A 10606-nucleotide genomic window follows, 5' to 3' on the forward strand; every position below is an offset into this window, starting at 1 on the left:
TGCTTTTTTTCCCCCATAAATGTGGTCTGATATTGTCTTCATTGTCTTCCAATAACGGCCGGTAACGCAATGCCTGGTTCTAGGTATTAATTCAGTCAATATCGCTAGTAAATGGGTTGCTCTGTATAAATCTGATTCTCAACATATAAAAGGAAATAAATCTGAAATAAAACTTTGTACCTATTTACACCAAATTAAAAATAAATCCTTCAGGTTTTAACCAAAAGAGAAAACTAACCGAAAAGGACATCATGATGGTGTCGCTACCCGCCCATCTTCTCTCACTATAAAACTCCCATCACACTCTTTCATTCTCTCTCTAAAACATATCAAACTCTCTCCCTCTCTCTCTTGCTTCCTCTGGTAAGGACTCAGAAATGGGTTCCTCGGTTCGTACCAGTCTTAGCTTCACTGCCATAGCTCTCCTCCATCTTCTTGTTCTTGTTTCTGGTCGGAAAGCAAATGGTGCAAGAAGACGCAGTGAGACGAGTGGTACCTGTGATTTCTTCAATGGGAGATGGGTCTTGGACGAGGCGTACCCACTCTACCATCCCAGCACGTGTCCGTTCATCGAGCGGGAGTTCAGTTGCGAGAAGAATGGCCGAGCTGACCAGGACTACACCAAATACAGATGGCAACCCCATGACTGTAACTTAGAGAGGTACGTACCTACATTCCTCTCTTTCCTCTTCAACATTGTTTTTCATTGCTATTGTACTATGGAAAAAATGGTCTGAAAATTGTTGATATAAGTGAATGACTATGATGATTATTACAATTTACTAACTACTATCAAAAGCTAACTGGGCCAGATTTTTTTTTTTTTTTGATGAATTTGAGTAGCTGAGCGAATTGATGAATGACATTTATTACTGACGATACTTAACTTTTTGGCAGAGAGTCAGAGGTAAAATACTACATTATTATCATATCATATAATAATATTTTGGTAAAGTAATTATATCGTAACTTTTCCTAACCAACTTTTTCATATTATAATTAGTTTTGAATCCGAATTTCATTTTTCGAATTAAAATAATCATCTCATGGTTATTCACACGAAACATAGATCAATTAAAATAATCATTTCATTTCTGTCATAAAAAAAAAAAGTCAACATTATTTCTTCACCCAAATGGTATCAGACAAATTATGTACTTACTTGAAGATTTAATTTAACTTAATAACCTTTGAATTCATAACTTTCTATAAGATATTAATCCGCCCAAGTTTTGGAAAACAAAATTCAATCAAGTTCTATTTTTACCTAATTGCGATTTCAATGACTTGGATTCTTCACAAGTTGAATAGTTTCTTTGGTTCTCTCATTTTACTAACAAAAATAGTGAACTCGAATGCGTCTTTATAATTTGGTGAATAGAAATATAGAATGGATCCTTTAGTTTAGATCTATGGACCCTTGTGACTTATGTCGTCTCACCACATGATCGAAATGAATTTTATATAATTCATTCCTGGATTATTTGGACACATCCTGTGTGAACTTAGCGCGCTTTGCAGATCTATGTTTTCTGTGTGCAAAAGAATAAAGTAATGCATCTTCCGCAATCATTTTGCTGAGAGATATATTGTTTGGCTGCATGGGAAAATGTCGGTGCTGGCAGCCTTTGATTGGTGATGATACATCTTTGGTTTGTGAGCTTAGCTGTGTGTGATGATGTGATCATGACATTAGATACCTACAGTAGAAACAGCATGTTATGCTCGAAAGAATCTATAAATTAGTCAAAACCATAAAGCTCATCACGGGGCTCTGCGGTGGTTGTCATATATTATCATGTGAGTAATGGCATTGCATTGCTCTCTAGCCCCAGCTACTTTTGATTCTCTGGGGAGAGGGAGGAGTGCTACACTTTTCTTTTGTGTGCATTATGAATTTATGATGATGCATTGTTTCTACTTTCTAGGATCCTCGAGTTTCAAACTTGAGAGGTTTGTCAGGGGTTTTAGAGTGTGAGGTTAATAACTAACATTACATGAGTAATTCAAAAACAATTGAAATTATACCATTTAATTATACGCACGATATTACAGTATTAAGCAATAAGTAAAGATTATTTTAAGCCAATATGGAGTTAAAATATCCAACCTTTTCAATAGTACACATTTTATAGTGTATGTAATCATTGTTTTTATTTTTATTTTTATAATGATTGTGCAACACGTATGGTAGCTGAGTTCTAATTCCAAGAGATTAGGAATTCGTACCACCTATCATGAAGATCAGCCATGTCCGCGGGGAGACTTTTACTTCCTAAGTTCCTATACACAATAGTGAGGGATGGAAGATGCATGATGTTTAAGCGCGGATTATAGAAGTTTAGGATAACATTTGTCTCACATCCACAATAATTCCCGCCATCTTCCTCCTAGAAACCCGCAAATCTATGTTACAGTTTGAGTATGTTGTGAACCAGCCTGGCAATACTGTCATTGACCTTTATAAAGGAATTGAAGTTGTTGTCATGGATGTCCCTCCCTAATGAATAATGATGATGATGGATTGATGGTTTAAATTTGCTTTCCATCAGAACTGTTCAACTGTAGTGGGAGTGGGCGTCAGACTCTAGCAACCATTAGGTCCATAATTGTTTTGGGACTGCTGGCTTTCTTTCTGCTTGACTTTACTATATGCTGCTGTTTTGGTTCTTTTTCTTTGGCCCAATTTTCTCTGCGTTGTAGGCTTGTTTAATATGGTCACTTTTTAGATGGCCCTTGACCTTAATGGTATTGAAGCTTTTCTGATTGTCTGGTACACAGTCATCTCACAACAAGCTTCCTCTATATATTGCAATTAATAGATGACTTCACCTTCAAGCTAGTAGTTCTTCAAAGGTTTAATTAATTGGCTGAGCTTTGTCTTAAGCTCTTCAAGTTAGTCTAAATGGTGAAAGAGAGTGGAGAATTGAAATAGAAGTAGAATGAAGTTAGGTTAGAAGTCCTAACAAACAAACAAAAATAAAACATTAGTTGTAATCTTTTTTTTATTTAATTATTGTTAAACTTAATGGATTCAACATTAACTTATAAGCTTCTTTTCAAATTGTCATCCTAATCATGTTCATAGAAGGAGTTGCAAACTCTTTTCTCCTTTTCTGATTTAATATTTTTATTTGACAATTTTTTCCTATCAAAGTCATCTTCTCTTTCAAGAATGAGCAAGTCACTCGCTCTTTCAAGAATGTTCTAGAGTAGTTAGTTTGAACTCTATGAAAATCCAAATCGAAATTCATTTTGATAACTTTGCTTGTGCAGATTTGACGGCAAAGCATTTTTAGAAAAATTTAGAGGGAAGAGCTTCATGTTTGTTGGAGATTCATTGAGCCGGAATCAATGGCAATCGTTGACGTGCTTGCTTCACTCAGCTGTGCCAACAGCTAAATACAATGTCACTAGAGAGGAAGATGTTTCTAATTTCGAGTTTACGGTATGCAAAACTCATCCCATTTCTCATTTAGTCATTATTTTCTCCTATATTCATATAGTATTGTGAGCATAACAAATATCTGGTGATACAAATCAAAACTACGACAACACAGCATATGAGATTGATGATTGAGTAATTTAATTACTCCATTCCCAACTTAATTGAATTGAAGTCACATCATCCATTAAGATGAATACCCTCCATTAATTTCATCTTGATTGGCCACTTGCAAAGCAATGTGGAAGTCATTTTCCACACATAATTGATTAGGCCTATCCGGGGACCAATTTTAAGTCTATTTCACATGAAGTTTCATCTTCCTATTCTCTTTTGTCATGATCCACCGAGCATTAAACATGCATATGCATGTGGTCCTCTTCTTCTTTTATATTTTTGTGGTCAATAGCTAGAACATGAAATTGATTAGTGTATAATCAAATCTCAAATTATACTGCAGGATTATGGAGTCAAAGTGATGCTAGACCGCAATGTGTATCTAGTAGATACTGTCAGAGAAAACATTGGTAGGGTTTTGAAGCTTGATTCAATTGAGGGAGGCAAGTTGTGGAAGGGAATCGACACCCTCATCTTCAACACATGGCACTGGTGGAATCGCAGAGGACCTTCGCAACCGTTAGTATCTAAATTTGTATTAACTTGTACAGGAGACGATAATAAAACTAAATACTATGATTTTGTAGATGGGATTTCATTGAAGTTGGAGGCAAGATTATGAAAGACATGGATCGGATGCTTGCTTTTGAGAAGGCACTCACAACTTGGAGTCAATGGGTGGATACAAACGTTGATCCTGCAAAAACTAAAGTTTTCTTCCAAGGGATTTCACCCTCCCATTACAAGTAAGATCCTATCTACTATAATCATCTTTAATAATAAGCATATAAGAATTAGATCTTTAAGCACCTGTTTGGGTCGATTTTACTACGGTTGATAAGATCTCTTAATTTTCTCTGCTGTCTTAATTTCAGTGGGACTGATTGGGGTGAGCCAAAAGCAAGGACTTGCGAGGGGCAGAAGGAGCCTTTGTTGGGGTCGACCTACCCAGGAGGGTTGCCACCAGCTCTGGGTGTGCTGAAGAATGCTTTAACCAAAATCACAAAGCCTGTGACATTGCTGGACATAACAAACCTCTCCCTCCTTCGTAAAGATGGCCACCCTTCAATTTATGGGTTGGGAGGCCGCACAGGGATGGATTGTAGTCATTGGTGTCTTTGCGGAGTCCCAGATACTTGGAACGAGATTCTTTACAATTTTCTTCTTTGAAGTACATTACTCAGTGTACACCATGGAAGGAAATATAGGTGATCACAGTTGAAATAGTTCTTAGAAAATCAACAAGATTAAAAATGATAGGATCCTTTACAAGATTCTTCTTAGGACCCATTGTTAAGATTACCTAGCTAGTTAGCTTGGAACCAAAAAGTTGGGATGGATTCAAGGTTTTCTTTTTCTTCCGAGTAAACCAATTTGAACGGGTATCATCACTAATTAATAAAAACTTTTTCAGTTGTAAAAGAAGGAAGTGAGCTAAGATGCAAGACTTTAACCTCAACCTATTCATCTCATCATTGAAACGAGACATGTGAATTTATGCATCAAAATCGAGTGTCAGGTTATATTAAATATTCTACAATTCGCGCGGTTAAAATGTTGTTACTTAGACGATGAAATTAAAAAAAAAAAATTGAATGTTGAAGTGCAATGCGAAAATGATATCCTATAGATATAGAGAGGGGAATGCGTGTACTACTTATAAGTAAAGTCGTACAAAAATCTTTGGACTCTCTGCATAACATAGATCACTAAGGCCCAAGTAATTGTCAAGCAGAAAGTAGAGGCGGCGTACAAAACTGTGTTTCACATATTGCTGCCGACATGTTAGTCTTCATATCATTTCTTCTAACTTATCTATCATGTACTGTTTATTAGTGGCCAGCTAATCAATTTCTTCATATATTAGGCTTGTAAGTCATTTCTTAGAAACAAAAAAAGATACTAAAAATAAAAAATTTGTTGGATAAAAATGATGAGAAACTATGCTTTACGCCAGAGATAGCTGGCCTGGAAAGCGTCCACACCACAGCTATAGAAAATACAAATAGAAAATGACAAGTACTGTGTCCTCCCATGGCTCTAAGGAAATTAAAGCGTGACTTTGTCTCCAAGCTAGGTGATCCATCAGAAACGAATGCAAACAAAGAGCTACCTAACAAAACACAGGCCGACCTTACACAATGTTGGAGTCTTCCACTCCAACTAACTGATGCTACATTTTCTAATCCCTTTCCCACCACACAATATAATCCAAGGAACTAGATAGTCGGTTATAACAGACCCAGTTTTTAATTTCTCGGGCAAATATGGGAAAGGTGCTGCATGGCTTCGGCTTATTTGCTTGCATTGCTGTTCTCCTAGCATTGTGCCTTCTTCTACTTCTTCATGATGGACAGTATTGCTGTGGAAGAGTGCAGAAGAAGCAGGTGAATGAGTCGCAGTCAATAGGCGGTAGCTGTAACTTGTTTGAAGGGAGTTGGGTTTATGATGATACGTATCCGCTCTACGACACTTTTTCCAGCTGCCCTTTTGTTGAGAAAGAGTTTGACTGTCGGAAAAATGGAAGGCCGGACAGTCAGTATCTCAAACTTAGATGGAAGCCAGACACTTGTGCTTTGCCAAGGTAAGTGCGTGTATACCAAGGATTATTCTCTTTCTCCGTCTCTCTATAGTTCAATGTAGAGAGATGAGTTAGGATTATAAGTTAGGAGTTCGGTCAACTCTATATTCGCGCTTTAGCTTGCTAACCACTGTCTTGCTAACCACTGTAATGGTAATGATTTAACTAATGGCATAGAACATTGCAATTAGATTCTCATTTTTGCATTATAAAAATGGTGCAGATTCAATGGTATGGACATGTTGAGGAGGCTGAAAGGGAAGAAGATACTATTCGTAGGGGACTCTCTAATCCTCAACCAATGGCAGTCACTAACATGCATGCTGCATTCTGCAGTGCCCAAAACAAACTACACTTTAACTAGGAAAGGAGACCTCTCTACGTTTTCTTTACCTGTGAGTTTTTCAATCTGATAATCAATCAAAAGTACTGATGATATAATATATAATATATCTATATATACACTTCAACTCTCCTTTAACCACTGGAACTGAATCATCTACAGGAATTTGAAGTTTCTGTTATGATGTCTCGCAATGCATTTCTGGTGGATCTAGTGAAAACAAGGACAGGCGGCAGCATGGTTCTAAAGCTTGACTCCATTGAAAACGGAAATGCATGGAAAGGATACGACATGCTTATCTTCAATACCTGGCATTGGTGGCTCCATAAAGGAAGCAAACAACCGTAAGACCCCCAAATGATATTTGGCAAGAGAATATCTCGTGCATTATATGTTGGCATAATTGCCAAAATAATCTCTAAATTTGGCGATAATTGTTAATTTATACCCTTAACTTGCAATTGTAAAAATTAACACCCTGAACTTGGCGAAAACTGCCGTTTTGCACCCCATTTGTCAAATTCAACATCTTCATTCAAATATGAGGGGTAACATGGTCATTTTATATTTATTTCTTTAAACAATTAATAAAAATAGGGTGGTGCTATTCGCACACCTATTTTCTCTATTCACACATTACTTTTTTTTTTTTTTTTTTACAAATTACCCTAACTATCCTCCTTTGCAATTTTGTTTTTGTTTTTTTTTTCTATATGACAAGTCAATCATCCCAAAATCCTAAACCCTTATTTTCCTGCAGACACAGAGAACTTCAAAACTCTTTACGATTTTCTTTTTTCTTTTCCATCAAAAACTTCTCTAGCATAGTTATTCTATCTCTCTAACGTGATGCTTTGAAGTTTAATTATAGAAGAATAAGCCACTTTAGACCTATCTTTGGAAAAAAATTTACATCTGATTTGTAATTGAGACATGAAAGAAAAATATGAATTTAGTGATTATTCGAGCCCCTTTGAATCTATCATTCCTGGTAAGATTCTAACTGAAATTATTTAGTGTATTTCAATCCATCGCTCTTCGCTAAAAAGATCAATTTCTCAGCGATTTGGTGGATTAGGAGCTTTAAATTTGTGCATTATGTTCATCTTAGCTTGATTTTGGTATGGCTTGCTTGCTAATCATGGTTTTGACTTGAGTTGATTGATAATTTTGAAATTATTGATGCTTTGATTTCGTTTTGAATTTAGTCATATCATCACTCTACAAAATGCTTTATGTCACTGGGAATGGTATCTTGAATCAACATTGCTTAATCAGATGTGAGAGGTTTTGGAGGATCTCCTTTAGTTTATGTGATATGCTTATATCTTTCTTCAGTTTTGTATAGCAGTTATGATGACATACCTAAATCCTCAAACTCAGTTACATCATGTTTTTCATCTGAGCCCTAAACTTTGCCACACTAATTGCAGAACTTTTGACAGATTGCACTTCGTCCTGCCCATCATTTTTTTTTTTCTAATCAGCAATGACATTCAAGTGAAAAATTAGTTTATTATATAATGATGTTTAATTCATGATTGACTTGCCAAATAGAAAAAAGAAAAAAGAAAAAGAAACATAATTACAAGAGAGGGTAGTTAGGGTAATTTGTAAAAAAAAAAATTGTATTAAAGTAATGGAAAAGTAGAAGGGGTGTGTGAATTGAGAAAATGGGTGTGCGAATAGCACCACCCTAAAAATAAATGAAAAACAATTCTTTAGATAGAGATTCATGCCCTCCCATCTACTTATTTATTAATTTTTTTTGTACAATTCTATCTACTTATTTACTCATTTATTCATGACTTCATCTTCTTCTTCTTTTTCGCAAAATTATGCCTACATTTTATTATTTCAATAAGAGAAATTAAGTGGAGATATAAAAGTTTAGCACTAATTCGAATTGATGAACTACTTTTTTTTAGTTTATAAAGATTGCCTTTTATAAGTGCCAAAAAAAAGTAGTTCATCAATTCGGTTCAGTGCTAAATTTTTATTTCTTCACTTAATTTTCTTACTGAAATAATAAAATGTAAACATAATTTTCCAAAAAAAAAAAAAAGGTCATGAATGAATGAGTAAATAAGTAGATAGAATTGTACAAGAAAATAAATAAATAAATAAATAGATGGAAGGGCATGAATCTCCCTCTAATGATTGTTTTTCATTTATTTGTATTATTTTAAAAAATTACAATAAAAATATATAAAAAGACCATATTAGCTCTCATATTTGGATGAAAAATGTTGAATTTGTTGGAGAGGGTGCAAATCAGCCATTTCTTGAAGAGATTAATTCTCACAATTGTAAGTTAGGAGCGTAAATTGACTGTTATTGTCAAATTTAGGGGGTATTTTGATAATTTTGTCTTGGGCTAAATACTAGTTAGTACCCTGTGGTTTAGGTCCAAAATCAATTCAGTCCCTAGACTTCTAATTTCATCAAAAACACCCCTGCACTTTCAATTTTGATCTAATAGGTCCAATTCGTTAATATTCTGTTATGGGTTCAAGTTATAGTTGGATTATTTGTTGAAAAACTATTTATTTTTAATAGTAGGACTCACTCCTAAATTGACTATGCAGACCACCTCGACACCACATCATAAAACATAGGCCATATATGAGCCACATTAACAAGTTAAATAACTCAATTGTCGGAAAACTAACAATTTGGACCTATTAGATCAAAATTGAAAGTGCAGGGGTGTTTTTGATGAAATTAGAAGTTCAGGGACTGAATTGATTTTGGACCTAAACCACAGGGTAGTAATTTGTATTTAGCCCTTTTGTCTTATATGCTTCACAATTTCACGTACACTGTGATGAATGACTTAATTCATGTACGATATGTTTTATCGTGTCTGACTGATTACCATAAAATATTGTTGACTCTGATGATGAATAACAGGCTTACCATAGTGTATCTTGATATAAATGTATCAAGAACACCAATTCTTTTTTATCTCCCCAACCACTGAAATCTCAGGACCGAATCTGTATTAATATACTGTCTCATGATTCATCAGATGGGACTACATTGTCTCAGGAGGTAAGATACTCCAGGATATGGATCGCTTGGCAGCTTTTAGGGAGGGATTAACTACTTGGTCCAAATGGGTGGACTCTAATGTTGATGCTAAAACTACCAAAGTTTTCTTTCAAGGCATTTCTCCATCACATTACAAGTACGTCCTAATAATCTCTTTTACCCTGTTGGTTATTGCACTAAAATTTTTCTTTCAATTAATTTTTTTCCTATCACATTATTTCTTCATTCCTTGGTTTATGTTCTCCGTAAATTTGAAAGTGATTTTTATTTTATTTTCTTACATGCATGTTATTGTTGGAGTAGTGGAAAAGAATGGAACGACACTGATTCGGCAACTTGCAGTGGACAAACTCAACCTATAAGTGGTTCAACTTACCCCGGAGGTTCACCACCAGCAACAACTGTGGTCAACCATGTGTTGGCCAAAATGTCGTCTCCAGCAACTTTGCTGGACATAACGTTACTGTCGCAGTTGAGAAAAGACGGGCACCCATCTGTATATGGTTTCGGTGGGAAAACGGGAAATGATTGTAGTCACTGGTGCCTTAGTGGTGTCCCTGATACCTGGAATGAACTATTATATGCAACTCTTGTGATTACTGACTAAAGGAGCTAGCTAGGTAATACAATAAGGATCCGGATCATGAGATACATTATTCTTTAGACATTCTTGTTACCATGTCATTTATCCTATTACTTAATGGTATGCAGACATCATACACAACAATTAGTGTATGCATCAAGGAAGAGTAAACCTCCGTGTAAAATAATGCATCTTAATATGGCCCATGACATGGATGTTTAATCACAATGAATTATTAGGACACCATAAGTAACTATTATTATGGTGAGGGATATGAAGCTGAAGGCGGAAACTGTCTTTGTTAGAGAACTTTAATGAAATGGAACTATGGAAGCAATGGTTTTTTTATTATTATTATTTTTTTTTTATTGTGTGACAACTGGAAGCAATGTACGTTGATCAACAATAGTAGATCTTCGTTAATGTACGTAAAAGTTTGTCATAAACGGATATCTAAAAATAATTGAATTTATAATGTACCAT

General features: G+C 35.2%; 2 protein-coding genes across 2 annotated transcripts; both read left to right on the forward strand.

Annotated features, from left to right (window-relative positions):
• Positions 1 to 314: 314 nt before the first annotated feature.
• On the forward strand, positions 315 to 4931 carry LOC133728286 (protein trichome birefringence-like 41). The gene is made up of 5 exons (XM_062155683.1): positions 315 to 661; positions 3277 to 3448; positions 3906 to 4081; positions 4150 to 4308; positions 4438 to 4931. Exons 1-5 carry the CDS (start codon positions 378 to 380, stop codon positions 4730 to 4732), a joined length of 1086 nt encoding a protein of 361 aa, XP_062011667.1. The 5' UTR covers positions 315 to 377; the 3' UTR covers positions 4733 to 4931.
• An 849-nt stretch (positions 4932 to 5780) lies between these two features.
• Positions 5781 to 10205, forward strand: LOC133728287 (protein trichome birefringence-like 41). The gene is made up of 5 exons (XM_062155684.1): positions 5781 to 6146; positions 6367 to 6538; positions 6649 to 6830; positions 9518 to 9676; positions 9844 to 10205. Exons 1-5 carry the CDS (start codon positions 5830 to 5832, stop codon positions 10145 to 10147), a joined length of 1134 nt encoding a protein of 377 aa, XP_062011668.1. The 5' UTR covers positions 5781 to 5829; the 3' UTR covers positions 10148 to 10205.
• The last annotated feature ends 401 nt before the right edge of the window (positions 10206 to 10606 follow it).

Source organism: Rosa rugosa, chromosome 2, assembly GCF_958449725.1.
Source record: "Rosa rugosa chromosome 2, drRosRugo1.1, whole genome shotgun sequence".
In the NCBI taxonomy this organism is placed as follows: domain Eukaryota; kingdom Viridiplantae; phylum Streptophyta; class Magnoliopsida; order Rosales; family Rosaceae; genus Rosa; species Rosa rugosa.

What these genes read in the sequence shown, in the direction of transcription:
- LOC133728287 (XM_062155684.1), top strand. Translation starts at nt 5,830, where the DNA reads ATGGGAAAGGTGCTGCATGGCTTCGGCTTATTTGCTTGCATTGCTGTT. An exon ending in GACACTTGTGCTTTGCCAAG is followed by an intron (nt 6,147 to 6,366) that starts GTAAGTGCGTGT and finishes AAAATGGTGCAG; the next exon opens with ATTCAATGGTATGGACATGT. An exon ending in CATAAAGGAAGCAAACAACC is followed by an intron (nt 6,831 to 9,517) that starts GTAAGACCCCCA and finishes ATGATTCATCAG; the next exon opens with ATGGGACTACATTGTCTCAG.
- LOC133728286 (XM_062155683.1), top strand. Translation starts at nt 378, where the DNA reads ATGGGTTCCTCGGTTCGTACCAGTCTTAGCTTCACTGCCATAGCTCTC. An exon ending in CATGACTGTAACTTAGAGAG is followed by an intron (nt 662 to 3,276) that starts GTACGTACCTAC and finishes TTGCTTGTGCAG; the next exon opens with ATTTGACGGCAAAGCATTTT. An exon ending in CGCAGAGGACCTTCGCAACC is followed by an intron (nt 4,082 to 4,149) that starts GTTAGTATCTAA and finishes ATGATTTTGTAG; the next exon opens with ATGGGATTTCATTGAAGTTG.